This window comes from Phaseolus vulgaris, chromosome 7, assembly GCF_000499845.2.
Source record: "Phaseolus vulgaris cultivar G19833 chromosome 7, P. vulgaris v2.0, whole genome shotgun sequence".
Taxonomy (NCBI): Eukaryota; Viridiplantae; Streptophyta; class Magnoliopsida; order Fabales; family Fabaceae; genus Phaseolus; species Phaseolus vulgaris.
The window spans coordinates 7151545-7172818 of record NC_023753.2 but is presented as its reverse complement, the minus strand read 5'-3'; the positions used below and the strand labels follow the sequence as shown (position 1 = coordinate 7172818).

General features: G+C 34.5%; 1 protein-coding gene and 1 long non-coding RNA gene across 2 annotated transcripts; one reads left to right on the top strand and one right to left on the bottom strand.

Annotated features, from left to right (window-relative positions):
• The first annotated feature begins 4438 nt into the window (after window positions 1-4438).
• LOC137827715 (large ribosomal subunit protein uL6-like) lies at window positions 4439-5514 on the top strand. The gene is made up of 3 exons (XM_068633993.1): window positions 4439-4969; window positions 5076-5198; window positions 5291-5514. The coding sequence occupies exons 1-3, from the start codon at window positions 4598-4600 to the stop codon at window positions 5372-5374; spliced, it is 579 nt and encodes a 192-aa protein (XP_068490094.1). The 5' UTR covers window positions 4439-4597; the 3' UTR covers window positions 5375-5514.
• An 844-nt stretch (window positions 5515-6358) lies between these two features.
• LOC137828267 (uncharacterized) lies at window positions 6359-8417 on the bottom strand. Its single transcript, XR_011083846.1, has 6 exons — window positions 8222-8417; window positions 8037-8134; window positions 7758-7856; window positions 7330-7381; window positions 6696-6755; window positions 6359-6608 (listed from the first exon to the last, which is right to left on the bottom strand). It is a non-coding gene; the product is annotated as an uncharacterized lncRNA (long non-coding RNA).
• Between the last annotated feature and the right edge of the window lie 12857 nt (window positions 8418-21274).

The window sequence follows — 21274 nt, the reverse complement described above, 5'->3', positions numbered from 1 at the left end:
GAGTGATAGACTAAAAGTCAAAAAGTAAAATGTTATATAAGTTTTAAAATAAGTAGTTTTAGAATGATTAATTATTTAGAAATTAATATTTTTTTTAAATACTATTAATATTTAAAATAATTATATTATAAAAAAAAAAAAAATATGTTTATTTTATTAAACAAACATTTAAACATGAACAATATCTGTCATCAATATTTCAGATAATATAATACGAAAAATGAGATCAACCATTAAGAACATAAGTCGTTTACGAATAGGATATTGCATGACTTTCTTTCAAATTATTTAAAGTCAAAGTTGTTTTGCGGTTTATAAATTATTTGTAATTTTTCAAAAAGTCATCTAGGTTATGCACAACTCTTGAGTTGAAATCATTGAAAATGAAACAACTTCAATTAACTTTAAAATTTAATTTTTAATAACTAAATAAAGTCGTGAAAATTTATCACAACTTTCAAATTAATACTAAAATCGCGTTAATTTCTAACTATTCCTTTTTCAATTAATTAAAATCGTCCGATCTTAAAGTAGATATACGTAATAATTTTTTTAATCAAATCAGTAATAAAAATCTCAAATTACACAAGTTACATAAATTTTCCATATCCTCTACACAAATATTTGGAGAACTGTTATGGTCAAGAGAGATGTCTCTCCACCAGAATGTGTAGTTGATATCGGTTAAGTTATGAGGGATTTTATCTGCAAAAGATATTCTGACGTTCAAGTCAGTAAAAACATAAAATATAATGTATATAAGATCAAATATGAGTTGAGAGTACTCCCCGTGTTATGTATTAGATTATCCTTTGTGTAGACCGAGTTGTAACTTAGTCCTAGAACCTCTCCAAGTGATCTAGGATAAATGTATCCTATAACAGTGTGTAAAAGGTGGGTCTCCTTGTTGATGTTTCCTCTGATATATATATATTGGTCATATCCTACGTAAGGTAGTCCAATTATGCCTTTATTGAGCCATTAAGGATGATTAAGTCTAATTAACACAGGATACTTAATGTGTGACGTCCTCTGCCATTAAAAATCATATCACAATTCATATACCATACGTCGGGTCCAGGCCCATCACTCTACATGCCCCCCAGCCTCTAGCCTAGGCTACTAAGGCTGCCATCATCATGTCCAGTCAAAGTTCGGGTAATGATCAACCATCCATTAAATCGGGTCAAAGTCTACATGGTCGGGTCCAGGCCCATCCTCCTTTAGTCATGATTATGTCTTAATTGAGTGATTAAGGCTAACTGATTAAGATCCCTTTTCTTGTGCTCTCCCATAACATTAGATACATAGGTCGGGAAACGACCCATAAATGACCAACCATCGGACTAGGCCCATGACCTAACATGTCCCCCCAGCCTTAGGCTAGGCCAATGAGGCTATGTTAAGTTTGAAGGTCGAAAGATGAGCCATTTGTTATATTTTATCGGGTCAAGCCCATGACCATACATGCCCCCCAGCCTCAGGCGTATACCAATGAGGCTAAAAACTATTTTTATACTGCTCATATTTTGAATATATACATCACTAATACTTATGATGAAAATATTGCCTTTAAGGGACTTTCGCCCTTTGAACATACATATAAATTTCTACAAAATTTTGAAATGACTACGAAATATTTGTACCTTTATTTGTAAACCAAAGTCGTGTTCAACTCCATGAGGATTAAGACCCTTGGATGGTTTTTTTTTCATAAAAGCATCATATTCTTTTGTCAACGAACTTATTCATATCCTATGATAAATCTATCCTACTTTGTTAGAAACATATAATTATGAACTGTCGTACCTTTCTTTTGTGGTTTGGGGTTAGGACCCTTCCTTGGTTTTTTCGGTTGGTATTGAACTGAACTTTTTGCTCGGCACCATGGTGGGTGAACACCCTACCATGGTTTTGTTATTCAACTGAGCTTTCTGCTTGACACCATGGAGGGTGAACACCAGTCCATGGTTTTGTGGACCGAGACTCCGCTCGGCATCATGGTGGGTGAACATCCTACCCTGATTTTTTCTTCAAATGAAATAGACCAAAGTCGCTCCCCTACAAATTGCAAACTTGTATACCATGTAGAATATTGAATAAACAATATTATTTTCAATCAACATAAATTTCAAATAAATCAAATTGTACCAAATACAAATTAGACAAATCAACAAAATTTTTACAAATATTTAATTAACTGTAATAAAAAACGTAGATTAGTCATACTCTATGTTCTTGGTATAAGCCTCCTATCCAATAATTTAGAAACAACTAATATTTAGTTTAGATAAAAATATTGATATCACACTAACAAATAAGTAATAAATTATGAAATTCATTACAAATTAATTTAATAAAGTTGTAATTTGAATTTTTATAATTTAAATATCTATAAAAAGCTCTCATAAGTACATATTTTTACAAATAAATTTATGTGTTAGTTTAGACGACCATAACATAACAAAGACCCATTACATTCTTAATTAATCTTAATAACATAAATAAGCTATATTATTTTATGATTTTCAATCATATTATTATCACATCTTTAATTATTCTGATATCTTAGTTTACTTAATTAAAAGAAGAAGAATAAAAATTACAAACAAAAAAATCTAAAAGTATATTCACATCATATAAATTTCTATCACGTCAATTAATAAGTTTAAATAAGGTTATAAAGTTGAAGTTAAATAGTAGTGAAATGTCTTAAAATTACTACTTGTCTTTGGGGTCATGTATACGTTGACGTCCACTTGCATGATTTTTTTATTGCTGTTCAATATTTTTCATTCAACAATGGAAGGTTTTAATTAATGATTTTCAGCAATTACATTTTTTTCACCATTCAAAATTCACCTAGGGTAGAAAGTGTTTGAAATTTATGGATTTGGATGTCTTTTTTTCATAGAAAATTTTAGTTAAAAAATTAAAGTTTTTATATATTAAACCATTTTAATTGTTAATTCACATAACTTCTTAAGATAATACTTTTTCAATTTTAAAAGTTATATATTTTTAACTTCATTTTATAGGACAAATAAAACTTTTTCTTGACTACCATAAGTACTATCTAAGAAAATTGTAAATTAAAATATTAGAAGCTTCTGCTATTCTTTTTTTTTATAAACTAGTTTTGCTTTTAAACATCATTATAAAAAGAAGTCCCAAGACATTTCAATCAATACCAATCATTTACAATACACCAAAACCTGAATTAAAAAAGGAAAACAATTAAATTTATAATTTTAAACATGTAATTAAATTTAAGATAATTCGTAATATTTTACAGAATTAATAATTAATTATATACATTATAATTTATATTTGTAAAATATTTTTTAATTTATTCATTAAAACCATTTAAGAAAAATATAACTAGGATTATAAATGTGAAAAATAAAAGAGTATAAATTTTTTAAATCTATTGTTTCAGATGAATTTCAAATTCTATTATTTTAAGTTATAGAATTACTCTAGTAAATTTATAAAATTTTAATTTCTTTTTAAATTCTCCAATCAAATAACATATTTTATTATAAAATAATTTAATTATCTAAAAGGAAATGTATTATTTCTTAAAAAATCTATATTTAAACTCACGGAGTTCATGATCTTGACTTCCATGCACATTATCTAGTTTTTCATGATGGTATTTTTTTGCGAAAGGGGTATTTGTGGGAATAAAATGATTATAAAGAATATTAATAAAAAAAGGTAGGTGCAAAAATTAACTCAAAAAACTAGGCTAATCATATATGTTTTTGTAAGGGCAGTTTCTCCCTGCACCATATCATTTTTGATATGCACCCAACATAATTTTTTAAACTTAACGTTGCTCTTGTCTTCTTTGTTTTGAAAAAAGTTACAGAGAGAGTGCTTGGTGTATGTTTGAATGGAGCTCGTGGTGGTTTAGTGTGGTGGTGGTTTCACTCTTAATTGTGGTGCATATTGTTCTGAGGTAAGAAACATATTCTTTCTTCATTTTTTTTAGCTGAGATCTCACCGGATTCTGATATCCGGAAGCCTGCATGTATGGTTATGGATGCAGGAATCTGAAAGTCATTATCATGTCTTCCATATGTAGAAATTTAGAAAGTGATTTTTATTTCTCTTTAAGCTCTTAATCGACATCTAAAAGTGAGTTATGGATTCTGGATTTATATATCTAGAAGTGCAAGTGAACTATGAGTTTTGGATATCCATATTCAGAAGTGTTTTTTGAGTTATGAAATTTTATATTTGAAATGAGTTTCATATTTTCATATCTGAAATGATTTGATTAAACTTATGGATATTTTTCTGATTTGATTAAACTTATGGATATTAATATCTGGAAGACAAACGTTCTTTATTAAGGGTACAAAAGACTTTTTACATTAGTGCTGTTGAGTGCATAACAAAAATGGTCTGGTGCAGGGAGAAATAGCCTCTTGTAAGTTGTTAGTTTTGGGCCTAGCCCAATTATTGTTTTTTGTTGTGTAGGAAGTTATAATATCAAAATAAGAAATGAGCCAGTGAAGAAATAACTAGGGTTTTGCGTTAGTGGCAGGTAGGAGAAGGCAAAACCGTAACAGAGGCGTAAGCGGCAACAATGAAGACGATTCTCTCATCAGAGACGATGAACATTCCCGATGGCGTGAGCATCAAGGTTCACGCCAAGGTGATCGAGGTTGAAGGCCCTCGTGGAAAACTAGTGCGAGACTTCAAACATCTCAACCTTGATTTTCAGCTCATCACCGACGAGAACGGCCAGAAGAAGCTCAAGATCGACGCCTGGTTTGGCTCTCGGAAAACTTCCGCTGCCATTCGCACCGCCCTCAGCCACGTCGACAATCTCATCACCGGCGTCACCAAGGGCTACCGCTACAAGATGAGGTTCGTGTATGCTCACTTCCCCATCAACGCCAGCATTGCCAACAACAATAAATCAATCGAAATCCGAAATTTCCTCGGCGAGAAGAAGGTACTCAAACACTCTTCATGTCTGTTTTTAATTAATTATTTCTCTCTTTTATTTGTCACCAGGAAAAATGTCTTAGTGATTTATCTGGTTATGTGTGCATGATTAGGTGAGAAAAGTTGACATGCTCGAGGGTGTGTCTGTTGTTCGATCTGAGAAGGTGAAGGATGAGTTGGTTTTGGATGGAAACGATATTGAGCTTGTTTCCAGGTCTTGTGCTCTGATTAACCAGGTATTTTCTTTCTCTATTAACATGCCCTGCCCAAACCCTTCTATGTTTTAATCTTTTCTAGACTTTAATTGTTTTCTGTTCTTTTGCTACAGAAATGCCATGTTAAGAACAAGGATATTCGGAAGTTCCTTGATGGTATCTACGTAAGCGAGAAGGGAGCCATAGTAGAAGAGTAGACCATGAAAACAGACATGCTGCTATTTAGTTTGGAAATCTTTTGTTATCTTTGAGTTTGAATTTTACAATTTTGTGTTGTCAAACTTATTTTTGCGGAAATATCTTAATCGAAATTTACGCTATGGAATATTTACCCCAATCTACTTCTCAGTTTCTCAGTCCATAGATATTTTGCTTTTGTTGATGTGTATTGTGATGAATGCTTATTTAAGCTGGTGATTGACTGAATTCACAATTCTGCATTTCAATGTGGTTAATATGCAATCACAATTTAATATTCAAGTATTGCGTAGTACAACCATGATATATGAGATAAACTGAATCTTTCATTTTCCTTTTTTTCCTCGGTTGATGATTTGAACTGGTGGTTGAATCGCCGACAGAAATCTCATTTGTTTCTTATGTGCGTTGTCCCTGGTGTTTTAGTTTTACTCTCTCTGGTCTCTACGATTTATTCACTCAATTCAGCTAAAACAAGCATGAATATGGTTGAGTAGATTCATGTAAGAGAAGCAGGTTCATTCCTGAAGGAGTAGATGTCGAGAGAGAGAGCCAAAGGCAAACAATTAAAGGCACTTGTTTTTGTTGTGTAGACTTCCAATTGCTGGAGGTTGTAATAATTTTAGATTTATCTGAACATAATCAAGTAGTCCTCATTTGATGTTTATTTCTCTATATTCACAATATTCAACTTGTTTTTTTGAGCCGTGCTGTACCCGTTTAGTTTTTATAAAATAATTTTTGTTAATTTTTAATAAAGTAATGTTCAATATCCTTACGAAGAGCTAATGAGAACTGTTTATAAGTTTTTTGACACAACCATTCTTATGCAATAGAAAAAGTTTTTTAAAACTAAACTAAGAAGTGATATTTTTAGAAACTAAAGCTTATTTATGTTTGAAAGTCTTATAATGTGATCATTAATTATCCTTTCTAGAAATAAACTACAAACAGTTACCGGAATCGTAGAAAGAACTTGGAACTTCACCAAAATCTTCTAGCTTGAATAATTGGGTATTCAGTGATATCGAAATATACAGCAGGTGATGAATTGCTATTAAATGATTGAAGTACTATTTTGTAGGACCATTCACAAACTGAAGATACACTTAGAATGAAAATTGACAAAGACCACGTTCTAGATGATACCGTGACTTTTTAATCTAATGACCAAGTTATAGCAAAATTGTTAGCAGGATTGGATGCGGAGCTAGGAAGCAACATTGTTGTGCCCTGATGAAAAAGTAAAGATGAAATGAAAAACAATTTTCGAACTAAACAAATTATGCTCTGCAAGAAATTGAATATCAATGAGTTTACCTCCTTGGCTATGTTACTGAAAGCTTGAATATATTGCTCTGCTATCCTTAAACTTGCTGCCTGCAAAACCAAATGACAGTATTATTCCCTTTCCTGTCAGTCCATGGGACTCAATAAGGTTCAAACAAATGTTATCCACCAGATTCATCAGTTGATATGTTCCTCATCTTCAGTGATCACACCAACATCAACATAATAAACCCTTCTACCCTATTTATATGGACAGTCACATACTTGATTGTGTTCAAGAAATCAAACATTATAAAAAGTCAACCAGATCCTGTATTGAAAACTATGACTAGGAAAGGAAAATCATTAACATGGTTTTCGTAACCAAAAAAAAGTCTCCTGGTTACTGACACATCATGTCAATATGGCTGGAATGGCAATCCAAAAATAAAAAATGTATAGCATCAAAGAGATACCAACAACAGAAATAAATTAATCTAAGGAGTTTTCATAATACACTTTTTCGACCAACAACCTAAACTAAGAGCCAGAAAATTACAAAAGCGATATGAATAAAAGAACTTTATATATGCAACTTATAACAACAAAAAATGAGTTAAACTAATCAATATAAAAAGCTAGTACTAGACGTGATAGACAAAAATATGAACGTGAAGATCCTCACCTCAGGTCCTCAGCTGTTGCTTTTGCTTTAGCTAGGATAGCTTCAGCCTCACCTGAACAAGAATAATGTTAATCATTAGGTTTTGAAGATATCAAATCAACCAACTGAAATTGATAAATGAAGGAAACAGAAGATATCATATCAAATAGATCAGCACATTAATCATGATATATTATTAAAAAAACACAAATCAGCTACTCATTAGACTATGGTCAAATCCACAATTTATTATCATCTTGACGTGCATAAGATCATTCCTCTCAACAAGAGAATGTACCTAGGAAATAACCTTAATATAAACGACCAGTTTAATTAATATGAAGGGATGTCATATCACATCATGTTCACCAGGCATCAAAGCTTATCTTAAAGAATTAATATTGAAACATAAAAGGAAGTTGGAACTAATTTATCAAGATGTAAATAACCTTGAGCTCTGTTAACTTGATCCATCCTCGCAGCTTCTGATGCTAAGATCACTGAACTCTTCTTACCATCAGCAATGTTTATGTGTGCCTGTCTTTCTCCTGTTTAACAATTACAGGATATCAATACCAGTAAACTTAGAAGCTACAGGAAGTAGTTGGCTCAGGAACAGGATCCCTTTTCAGTTGAATGATATGGATACTAAATCTAATTTCATGATGAAAAATAATGCAAAAAAGGATAAACTGAGCATACGAAGGTTTGAATATCAAATTGATTACCTTCAGTTCCGACTCAAGAATTTGAGCTCTCTTTTTTCTTTCTGCTTCTGCTTGCATCTCCATAGCTGCTCTCACTCCACGTGGAGGAGAGATATCCCCTACAGAAGGACAACCACAAAAACAATTACACAGAAACTATAAAGTAAAAAATACAGTAAAATTATTTATACACTGCCAAAACAAACTTATTTCATATCGAAGGCACTCCAGACCCCAACTTTTTGCAGCCACATTAATGGCCTCCTGCAATAATTTTGTCACACAATTAACCATTATATGGTCAATACAAGACTAACTATGTCAGTACATTCTTTAGGGTACGTCAGAAAGAAAACACAAGACTAACTCCTACGGAAGGGCTAGTGCATAGCTGTTAGATCCTGTTTATTATCACTTTCTGTCATTGTTAAATACTAATTCCTTGGCACCAAGCTGGCTTAGAAATCATGCTTATTATGCCAACCTTTCTAAATAAATCTAATATATAAATCTAAATTTGAATTTTAAATCTAAATTTATATTTTTAAAAAAAACTAACATAATATTAATATAAAAATATGTAACAAAAAATTTAATATTATATAAATATTAAAATAATATAATAAAATTACAATTTAATAATACCAAAAGTCATAACTATCATTCTTGTATTTTCTTCTACTCAAAGCATGAATAAATATTTGAATATAAAATTGTCAAACTTTAAAAGCTTGCAGATTATTTTAGTTGTAACTAAAAATTATGAGACAGAAAAGAAAACTCAATTTTTTTTTTCTTCTGCATTGTTCTTGAACACCCTCACAGAAACTCTATCCACAACAAACCTGCCCAAAAACATGATGCAAATTCAATTATTACCTCAATAAAAACCTTTACAATAGACTAGAAGTACCAGATTTTTTCAAATAAGATTCATTTATTACCTCAGTATGTCATAATCTATAGTTGCCTTATATTGAGAAGGTATCAGTGACATACAAAAACATAGCACTTACCATGATAGCAAATTCTTCTGCCCAAGAACCTGGCAACTCTAGTTGGATACCTGATTCTGAGATGTCTTTTCAAGTAATTGGAGATTATCAAAACATTCAACAATTTAATTATTTTGAAGGCCCAAATCAGATTTATATTGGTGATGTTGAAGGTTTGAAAGTTCTTGGTTCTAGTTCTTTTTGTCTCGAGAAGTCTATTAATCCTAATCTCTCTTTACTTAACACAATTTATTGCATGTTCCTTCAACTGCTAAAAACCTTCTAGTGTCATTAAATTTGTTTTAGATAATAATGTTTATCTTCTAGTGTCATTAAATTTGTTTTAGATAATAATGTTTATTTTTAGTTTTGTCCTCCTTCTTGTACGGTTAAATCTCAGGCCACCAATGAAATCCTTCTTCAAGCATGGTTAGAGCTGGTGGTTTATATTCATTCCTTAACCTCAAGATTCAAGGTCAGCTTTACATTGCAACTGGTTCAGCTTACAATTCAAAGTCTCTGTTGTTGATTCCTCTGAATCTAGTAATCTGTGGCATGCTAGATTAGGCCACCCAAATGTTATGTGTTGAGACTTGTCTTGACTCAGTGTAACATACATTCTTCTAATAAAATTGTTGATTTTTTTTCATCTTGTTGTGCTGGAAAATCTCATAGATTACCCTTTTCTTTATCTGAAACTGTCTATGGTTCTCTTTTTGAATTGGGTTTTAGTGATCTTTGGGGTTCTCCATCTAGTGATGTGTTTTTCTAGACTACTCTAATTCCCATAAAGGTTATCTGTAAAATGGTGGACACTTTCTTTCATTCTAAACATTTTTATTACATATAATTGCTTTTTTTTTCTTCTATCCCTTTGGTTTACTGGATATTGTTTAGAGAGGTGTCCATCAGTTAGAATAAGTTTATCTACAATTATAAACTTCTAGTTGGTAACAATGTCTCTTTCTCTGTTCTTTTTATTTAACAGTCACAATACATTCTATCTACCTAAGAATTATCGTTATGGTAACACCACTGAGATGCAAAGATACAACCATAATAAATAACAATATATAAATTACAAATGATAAAAGCTTTCAAAATTTAGTGAGACAATTATATTTCTTGTATCAGGATTCAGATTTTGATTTTTTAGTTGTATTAATTTAGTCTCTTAAGTGATACTTTCATTCAAATTTTCGTCTACCAATTTTTTGTCTCTTAACTTTTCTGCCCCTTGCCCTTAGTCCAACCCTTACCATATTCTAGAACAGTGGTCTTACACTCTTCCACTCTTCCAACACAACAATTGCATCCACTCTTCCACTTGATAAATACCCTTCTCACCTTCTTTATTATGAATTTTGACTCACTCTCATTCTATACTATTTATCATTTCACATAATGAATGCCCTGTATAGAGGGCTCTCTTTCTTATATTCTTCATCACCTTACTCTTTATTAGGAGAGGTTCTTCTTCTCTATTTCCCACCTGAGACCCTTCTCAACAACTACTTAGCCTCAAAGCCTCTCTCCCCAACCCATCTCTGCTCCCCAATTGGCTCCCAACCAAAACCCTTATTCCTTCACCAGCATCACCTACAACCAGACCCACCTCACATCCATATACCTCACCTCCATTCCTCTCAGTACTTACTTCTCCATTAAGGCAGTTCATGCCCTTTTTGTTGTTATTATTATAATATGGAGTAAACTATAATGTAAGAGTGTAATTATTATTATTATTATTATTATTATTATTATTATTATTATTGTACTGGTAGGCTAAAACCGAGAGGTTTAGGCCGAGAATAACATGCTAAATAACCAAGAGGTGATAAGACTAAAACCGAGAGGTTTAGGCCGAGAGCATAAAAGATATACATAAAAGAATAAAACAAAATATAAATATTATTATAAAAATGAAACCCAAATAAGATACAAACCTGCATGAGGGGTGTGTAAATAATAAAAAGGTGTAGAAAGAAAGTCCAAAGGTAAAGAAGAAAGCCCATTAGAGAAACCCTATAAATAGGAGTTCAGAGTAAAGAAAAAGGTAAGAGTGAATTTTATCTGATAAACATTATATCGTTTCTGACTTTGGCATCGGAGCGACTTGCAGGTACACCCCCCCACCTATGGAAAGGAGAAGCCGAGAAGAACCTAGCAGAGTGAGAAGCCCAGAAGAACCTAGCAGAGTGAGAAGCCGAGAAGCACCTAGCCAAGTGAGAAGCCGAGAAGCATCCAACCGAGTGAGAAGCCGAGAAGCACTTAGTCGAAAGAGAAGCCTAGAGAACCTAACGTGAGGAGAGGTCCAGAGTATCCGGCCCACGAAGAAACAAAGTCCAGCCCAAGATTAAAAGACTTGCAATTAATCTTGTCAACCTGCTTCGAGTGTTCTCGGTCCCTGTTGTAAGAACATTTTGGCGCCCACCGCGGGGCCAAGGGTTAGTTGAAAAGGGTTAAAGACAAGATGAGTCAAGGAGGAGAGCAAGGTGGAGATCGGGAAGACAATGTTAACATGCCAATGGCAATGTTGGTCCAACTACAAAAAGAATTCGAGATGTTAAAAAAGAATAATGAAGAAGAAATAAGTATGTTGAAAGCCGAAAATGCACATATGAGAAGAAAGTTACAAGAGGAAACAATTTTGAACTCATCTTTTGAAACCGTTCAACCTAGAGCACAAATGAATGAAAGACTTCATCATAACGAAAGTTCCCAAACCAAGAGGAGATTGCTTGAAAACTCTGGGGTTTTTACAGGAGCATCCTCTAGAAAGCATCTGTTTTATGATGTTATAGTTGACACCCCATTACCCGACAATTGGAAGAATTTGACGATTGACAAATACGATGGAAGTACAGACCCTGATGAACACATTGCAATATATACCACTCAGATCAGCTTGTATACATGGAATGATGCTGTTATGTGCAGGGTGTTCCCTACGACGCTGAAAGGTGCAACATTAAGTTGGTTCACGCGCCTACCACCTTTGAGTGTTGATTGTTTCGATACATTGGTGGAAAAGTTCGGTGCTCAATTTGCGACTAGTCGACCTCATCATTTAACATCAATTGCTTTAGTGAACATAAGACAGGAGAAGGGGGAATCATTAAGAATGTTCATGGAACGCTTTGGAAAGGTCGCCTTGGGTATTCGAAATCTCAGCCCAGAGGTTACCATGCATCATATGATAACAGCCTTAAAGCCGGGACCATTTTCCGACAGCCTTTGCAAAAAACTGCAACTAATCTTGATGAATTAAGGCAGCGAGCGTCAAAATTTATGCAAATGGAAGAACTTAGAGAGTTCCGAAACCAGGTAAGGATTGATGGAAGTGAGAAGAAGGTGATAGAAAGAGAAAGCGGACCTATGGTCAGAAGAGCCCGAGAAGAATTCAGAAGTCAAAAATTCCAACAATACACACCTTTGAATGCAAACAGAGCAAGAGTTTTACAAGAAGCTATGGCAGCAGAAATAATACCACCACCAAGAAAAGCTAGAACACCAGAAAGAGCGGATCATACCAAACATTGCGAGTATCATAAAAATCATGGTCATCATACAAAAGAATGCATTGGGTTGAAAGATAGAATAGAATAATTGATTTAAGCAGGACAGTTGAAACGCTTCGTCCGAGGAGGAAATGCAAGAATAAGGTTAAGTCCTGAGAGAGGATCGAGAGGGGAAGAGATGGGACAGAGAAGAGTGGAAAGATTTGAAAGAAGAGATGAAAAGAGAGTTGAAAAAAGAGATGATAGAAGAGATGGAAGGCCAGAAAGAAGAAGTGATAGGGTTTATCAAAACACCCAATCAGTAAGGCGGAGTAGGGAACGAAGTCTGGGTAGGCCGGTCAGAGGATTTATAAACACAATTTCAGGAGGTTTTTCAGGAAAGGAATCCTCATCAGCAAGAAAACAACATTGGAGAAGTATCAGAACCATTAATCATATTTTCAAAAGAAGAACCTTGCCACCAATGCTTTTTACAGATGAAGATTTTCAAGAGATTGATCCCGATCACGACGACCCTATGGTAATAACGGTAGAAATAGCCGAATATGCCGTCATGAAAACCTTAGTTGATCAGGGGAGTTCAGTTGATATTCTATTTTGGGATACTTTCAAAAGATTGCATCTAAGAGAAGAAGATATTGTACCTTTCCGGGAACAGATCATTGGTTTCTCGGGGGAAAGAGTTAGTACTAAGGGGTACATTGATTTGATGACCACATTTGGAAGAGGTAATAAAACTAAAAAGATCAAAATCAGATATTTGGTGGTGGATGCTTCTACATCATATAATGTGTTATTAGGACGATCCTCTTTGAATAAGTTGGGGGCAATAGTTTCAACACCGCATTTGGCTATGAAGTTCCCAACAGAAAAGGGGGAGATAGCAACGGTCTATGTCAATCAGAAAGATGCTCGGGAGTGCTATGCAGCAGGTTTAAAGATGAATTTGAAAACAAACCATGATACTGAAAGAATGGTGGCGATGGCCGATTTGGACCCGAGAATAAATGATGAAAGGATAGAACCAAAAGAAGAGACCACAACTGTGGTATTGGGTCAAGACGAGAAGCAATGCACTTATGTAAGTGGAAGTTTGCCCAAAGAATTGTTGAGTAAATTAATCACAGTGTTACGTAACAACAAAGATTTATTTGCTTGGAAACCATCCGATATACCTGGGATTGATCTGAAAGTAGTCTGTCATAAATTGTCTGTATGTCGAGAAGCAAGACCGGTATCTCAAAAAAGAAGAAAGTTGGGAGAAGAAAGACGAAAAGCAGCAATTGAAGAAACTGAGAAGTTAATGCAAGCTGGTTTCATAAAAGAGGCTCAATACACAACATGGTTATCCAATGTAGTACTTGTCAAAAAACCGAATGGAAAATGGAGAATGTGTACAGACTATACAGAATTAAACAAAGCTTGCCCTAAAGATACATATCCATTACCCAACATAGACCGATTAGTGGATGGGGCGTCTGGACAAGAGATGATGAGTTTTCTTGATGCCTATTCGGGGTATAATCAAATACAAATGTATGAACCGGATGTTCCAAAAACAGCTTTCACCACAGATACCGCGAATTATTGTTATAAAGTCATGCCTTTCAGTTTGAAGAATGCTGGAGCAACATATCAAAGGTTGATGGACAAGGTGTTCAAAGATCAGATCGGAAAGAACATGGAAGTATATGTTGATGATATGGTTGTGAAATCAGGGGAGATAGAGAAACACTTGGAAGACCTTGAGGAGGTGTTTGCGCAAATAAGAAAATACAAAATTCGGCTTAATCCAGAAAAATGCGTTTTTGGGGTGAGAGGTGGAAAATTTTTGGGCTTCATGTTGACAAACAGAGGTATTGAAGCAAATCCTGATAAATGTGAAGCAATAATGAAAATGGGAAGTCCAAAGGATTTGAAGGAGGTACAAAGACTAGTGGGTAAACTGAACTCATTATCAAGATTTCTACCAATTCTGGCCGAAAAAACCAAACCAATAGTAAACTTGCTAAAAAAATCCGAAACCTTTGAGTGGAATGAGCGATGTGAGCAAGCCTTTTCTCAAATCAAAACTATAGTGGCCGAACCACCAATCTTGGTTAAACCAGTGTTAACCCAACCTATTATAGTCTACCTAGAAACCTCAACTGAAGTCATAGGAGCGGCCTTGATACAGGAAACCCCAGAACAAAAACCGATATATTTTGTGAGTAGATCCCTACAGAATGCCGAAACCAGATATCCCAAGATTGAAAAAGTTGCCTTAACACTGGTGTATGCTGCGAGACGTCTTCGACCATATTTTCAGAATCATCAGATAATTGTGAGAACAGATTATCCAATATCTAAAATTTTGAGAAAACCAGAACTTGCAGGTAGAATGGTGACGTGGTCGATGGAGCTATCAGAATATGGAATCAAGTATGAACCAAGAGGACCGATCAAAGCCCAATCCCTTGCGGATTTCATTATTCAAATGCCGACAACAACACAGCAGGTGCAAGGGACATTGTATGTAGATGGTGCATCAAGCAAAAGAGGAAGCGGAGCAGGAATAGTACTTGAAGGACCAGAAAACTTCCAGGTGGAGATGGCGCTAAGGTTTGAGTTCAGAACGTCCAACAACCAAGCTGAATATGAAGCTCTTGTTGCAGGGTTACTATTAGCCATAGACATGGGAGTCGAAAATGTCATTTGCAAAAGTGACTCTCAACTCTCGGTGGGACAGGTGCAAGGACAGTATCAGGTAAAAGATCCATTATTGATGAAATATTGTCATAAAGTATTAAATATTATCCAATGTTTTAATAAGGCCGAAATGAAATATATTCCAAGAGAACTAAACATGAAAGCAGACTCATTATCCAAGTTAGCAAGCCAACAACGACAGGGGCAACATAATTCCATCATACAACAAACTCTCAGTCAGCCAACAGTGAGTTTGGAAGAATGCTTCAATATTGCAACCTCAAAAAATGAATGGATAAAGACGTACATAGAAGTAATAAAGGGCCAAGAACAAGGAGTTGAACCGGATGCAAAAATGGCAAAGAAAGTAGTTAGTTTTGTGTTGATTGGTGATGAACTATACAAAAGGGGGTATTCTATGCCTTTGTTAAAATGTCTTTCAAACGAACAAGCCGAATATGTAATTAAAGAACTCCATGAAGGAATTTGTGGGCTACATTGCGGAGCTCGAACAATGGCAACAAAGGTTTGTAGAGTTGGTTACTATTGGCCAACAATCCGAGAAGATTGTGAATTTTATGTTAAAGCATGCAAAAAATGTCAAGAATTTGGAAGTTTAAATCATATACCAGCACAGGAGTTGCAAGAAATTGTTTCCCCCTGGCCATTTGCAAAATGGGGAATTGATATACTTGGACCATTCCCACTTGGACGAGGACAAACCAAGTTCATGATAGTGGCTGTCGACTACTTTACAAAGTGGATAGAGGCAGAAACATTAACTAAGATAACAGCTCAACAGGTCCAATCGTTTGTATGGAAAAATATAATATGTCGATTCGGAATCCCACACACCATTATAATTGACAATTGCCGACAATTCATTGACAAAAAACTTATGGAATTTTATGCAGATTTGGGAATCAAGTCAACAAACACGTCGGTTGAACATCCGCAAACAAATGGACAAGCTGAAGCCGCAAACAAGGTTATTCTCGGACAGTTAAAGAAGAGGTTAGGAAGTGTTAAAGGTCTATGGGCTGAGAAGTTGCCAGAAATATTATGGGCATACAGGTGCACACCACAAACATCAACTGGAGAAACACCATTCAATCTCACGTATGGAACAGAAGCAATGTTACCAATAGAAGTTACTGAACCAACATTACGAAGGCAAATGGAAGATTGGAATATCAACAATGAATGCTTAAGAACTAACCTTGATCTTATTGAAGAACTCAGAGAACGAGAAAAAATAAAGGAAGCAGCAGTAAAAAGAAGAGCAATGAAGAGGTTTAATGCAAAAGTAAAGTTAAGAGATTTTAAGGAAGGGGATTTGGTCTGGAGAATGCGCACTGATGCTCGGAAAGATCCACGACATGGAAAGTTGGCATCCAATTGGGAAGGACCATTCAGGATAATGGAAAACTTACACAATGGAGCCTATAGATTAGAAACTCTAGAAGAAAAAGTGATACCAAATACATGGAATGCGAGTCATTTAAAGTTCTATTTTAGTTGAGACAGAAGATGTAAGCAAAAAACTTTTGTATGCATACTTATCATCTAATCAAGAAGAATTATCAAGTAACATCATCTTATTAGACTTTCATTCTTTCCTTTTCGGCCTTGGATGTTTTCACTACAGGTGAAATCCCACCCGAAACAATATTTACTTCTTTTCGGTCTTGGATGCTTTTCACTTCAGGTGAAATCCCTCCCAAAAAAATTTACATCATTCTTTTCGGTCTTGGATGTTTTCACTTCAGGTGAAATCCCTCCCGAAAAAATTGACAATTCTTTTCGGTCCTGGATGCTTTCACTTCAGGTGAAATCCCTCCCGAAAAAATTGTTTACATAATTCTTTTCGATTCTTACCTCAATATCTCAACTCGCTCACAAGACATCTTCAAGCAATGGATACAAAGCCGATAGGATCACAGCATCTAATTCAAACCTCGGCAACTAAAGGAAAGAGTTAGATCTATCCAAAGTAAATTAAAAGTCAAGCCCCAAGCTAGTCATTATATTTTGATTAATCGAGAACCAAAACCAAAACCGAGAGGTAAAATTCGACATGTTAACTATAGTTGGTCATCTAAAATTATCAACTAATGAAATTACGGGTAAAATACACAACTTAATATTATATGTCCACATTTTTGGTTAATCTCCTAACAATTGCACTAAGTGGGAAATTCTCCATTTTGCACCGTAAAATAAAAGCCGAAAAGTAGTTTTTTGGTTTTCACGTAATAAAAACCGAAAAGTAGTTTTATGGTTTTCAAGTAATAAAAACCGAAAGGTAGTCTTGTTACTTTAAGATGATACAAACCGAAAGGTAGTAATTATTTCAAGGCAATAAAAACCGAAAGATAGACTTATTGCTTGAAGGTAATAAAAACCGACTAATAATCTTATTGCATTTGTAATTTAGCATTTAAAGCATTTAACTAGAATAACCGAAAGCACAGTCCCAATAGCGTACGACAGAAAGGTTTATTATACAACCGAGAGAATAAAACCGAGAGGTTTTGATAACATTCAGTGAAATGCCGAAAGTAAGAGCCATAACGTAATATCTAGTAAATAACAAACAAAATAACTCAAACTAAAAAAGGGGAGCAATAATCTTTAATTTCTGATAAGATTCCAAAAGGAGATTACAAAAAGGACGCAAACTTCCATATATAAGATCAACATTTCAAAACCAAATCATTCTCGTCATGTAAACCGAGAAACTATAAACAAAACATTAACATCTATATCCCCCTAACTTTCGATATTGATATCTTCAGCATCATTATCCGGAATCTCATTAGCAGGAACTAATTCACCATTATAAAAATCCTTCTTAACATCAAAATTCCCTTCATCAATAGGAATCTTGTAAAAATATTTTGCTTGTTGAAGAGCCTTCTCAAAACCAAGCTTATGTTGTTCAAAGATAAAGCTTTCGGCTTCAAAAACATTAGTCCTCAGCTGATTTATCTCCTCATCCATAAGTTTGATGGTGTTTTTGTCAGAATCATTCGCAGAAGATAACGCCGATACCTTTTCGTTCAAGACTTGATTTTCTTTACACAGTTGAGCATTCTCTTCACTAGATTTCAAGTTCTCATTCTTCAAATCAGAAATTTCCTTTCCAAGACCTTCCATTTCAACTTCTTGTTCCTTTTTCTGCTTTTTCATCTCTTCTAACTGCAAAGATAAAGAGCTCATTTTTTCTTTGTACTCAGCAAGATCATTCTTCAATTTGTCAAACTCAGATAAAGCCACACAGTTTCCATTCTTCTCCTTCATCATCTTTCCAATCAAAAGATTTCTACTTGACAATTCAATAACAGAATCTGCCAATGAAGCAACATCCATAGTCTTCAGCATGTTGCAAGACGATTCACCAAAAGACGTTTGAACAAACTTTGCATATTTAGTTGTAGCACTAAATATTGTTTCCAAAAGAGGTTCGGAAGAAACATTTTCACCATGGCGATGGCGCCGAGAAGACGAATGCGACCTCTTGCTACTTCTATCACGTTTTTTCGATTTCTTCGAAGGACCGGCAGCATCAACATTACTTATCGGTTCAACCACTTCAACATTCACAACAGGTTCCACGACTTCTTCCACCACAGGATTCACCACATTCTCACGACGGGGAGTTACATCACCCACATTGTTCAGCAATTTCGAAAAGTAAGATCGAGCTTTCGGATTAGTGCTTGCCATCAAAGCTGAAAATCAATAAAAAATTTAGCAAAGTTAAAAAAACTCATCCTATAAAGCAAGAATATGTAGAACAACCACGTACCAATAAGATCTTCTCGAGGACTTGATGAAGTATACAACTGTAACAAGGCGCGAGTGGGAATTTGGTACGAGAGGCGACTAAAAACTTCGATAACATGACGATCGGCCACACCCATCGAATGAAAGGATATGGAGTTAAACTTCACGGGATCTCTCGTCCAGTACAGAGGAAACTTTGGAGAATCTCCATTAAAAAAGTACTCTCTTCCTATTGGCTCTATCAGAATTTTGAAAAAACTTCCCTTAAAATCCTTATATGACGACGTAAAGGGCTTAAGAAAACACACGTTGGATTTGCTAATAAGGGATAGCCATCCTGGCCGTTTACCCGGCCGAGAACTATAATAGTACAGAAAAGAAGAGGGACTAGGAGACAGTGATAATAGTTTACACAAAATACTAAACGCTTGCATCGCAGCCCAACCGTTAGGATGAAGCTGAGTAGGAGCAACATTAAGGAAATTAAGAACGCCTATTTGAAAGTTGTTTAAAGGCAATCGAATATGAAGATCTCTAAAAAAGCAAGCATAAAAATAAAAAAAAATTCATAGCTATCACCTTCTCGGCCATGGCAAACATTATCAACATCCTCAACACGCCTAAACGAAATGATATCATTGTCAATATCAGAGTAATAAATTTGAGAATGGGAAAGAAAGCTACGAAGTTCGTTAGCAGAACGATACTTCGAGAAAAACTCTCGGACATTAGGATTAACCCACTGATAACCTGGCCTCAAAGCCTCTCTCCCCAACCCATCTCTGCTCCCCAATTGGCTCCCCAACCAAAACCCTTATTCCTTCACCAGCATCACCTACAACCAGACCCACCTCACCTCCATTCCTCTCAGTACCTACTTCTCCATTAAGGCAGTTCATGCCCTTTTTGTTGTTATTATTATCATATGGAGTAAACTATAATGTAAGAGTGTAATTATTATTATTATTATTATTATTATTATTATTATTATTATTATTATTATTTATTTATTTATTTATTTATTTATTTTATTTTTTTACAATATTCAGCTAATAAACACTGAACAAGTTAGAAGAACTAAAAAAAATCAAAAACAATTCTGAAAAAGAAATATTTGTAAATCCAGGGTTAAAAACACAAAAACGGATTAATGCAGTGAGACTAAATAAGTGATAGAGGAGGACGAACCGGGTGAGGAGGATGCCAAAGATGTCGCAGATGATGAACGCAAGCTTCACTGAGACAAGGTTAGAAGCGTCCAAGCTCCAATGTCAGATGAGGAGAACACCAATGTTATCGGAGGAGGTGATTGGATGACATGACGACGGTGGATGGACGAAAAGAAGACACGCCGACGGTGACGGGATGAACTGAAGAGGAGTCGGCAGTAAACAAACAAATTGAAGAGGCACCGACTGTGAGTTGAAAACCAAAATTTAGAGTTGAAGGAAAAGATGGCTTTGAAGCATAAGGGTAGCATAGGGTGAAATGAAATTTGGATTTTCCAATTTTTAAAATCTATTTAATCAAAATGGATATCTGATTTGGAAAATTGATAAAATATGGATTAAAAAAACAAATTTAAATAAGTGGATTTTTAATGGATTGGATCAGTGCAAAATTGGAGCAGTTTGATTCAATTGGATTTTTTTACATCACTCCATTTATAGGAAATATATATTAGGATCCAATAATCATGGATACTATCATTATTAAATTAATTACGTATAATAGCATACAATATCGTACAATAACGTATAATAATTGTGTACAATAATTGCATACAATAATTGTATACAATATCGTAGAATAAAGCTTGAATTTTTATACTATCTTATTGGAGAAGAAAAAAAAGTTAAGTAAATTTTATTATAGGAATAAAGATAGTCATGCTCGACTATTTAGGTGGGACACTATAAATTTTAGTGATATATTCATAAATGGATTTCAATCACGACCATGCCTCTTAGTTCCGAAAGGCCGAAAAGCTATGTATTTGTGAGCACATTTGCAGTTCATGGAAAATTATCGGAGAAACGTCTGAGCTTACATATTATTGTTACGAGATATTTGCATTAGGTGGATCTTCTGCTACATTGAGTCTTGGATATAATTATGCTCCATTTTCTCATCAAGAAGTTTGCTTTCCAGGAAATACATCATGACTTTATTCGATCATGTTTCACCAGAATCAATGTTTAGATTATATTTCATGATATATTTTAATTTTTATAATTATCTCATATTATCAATTACAAACTAAAAA

Bases quoted from the DNA above. Each gene is read 5' to 3' on its own strand.
- LOC137827715 (XM_068633993.1), top strand. From the start codon at position 4,598: ATGAAGACGATTCTCTCATCAGAGACGATGAACATTCCCGATGGCGTG. The intron at 4,970-5,075 runs GTACTCAAACAC...GTGCATGATTAG, and splicing joins ATTTCCTCGGCGAGAAGAAG to GTGAGAAAAGTTGACATGCT. The intron at 5,199-5,290 runs GTATTTTCTTTC...CTTTTGCTACAG, and splicing joins CTTGTGCTCTGATTAACCAG to AAATGCCATGTTAAGAACAA.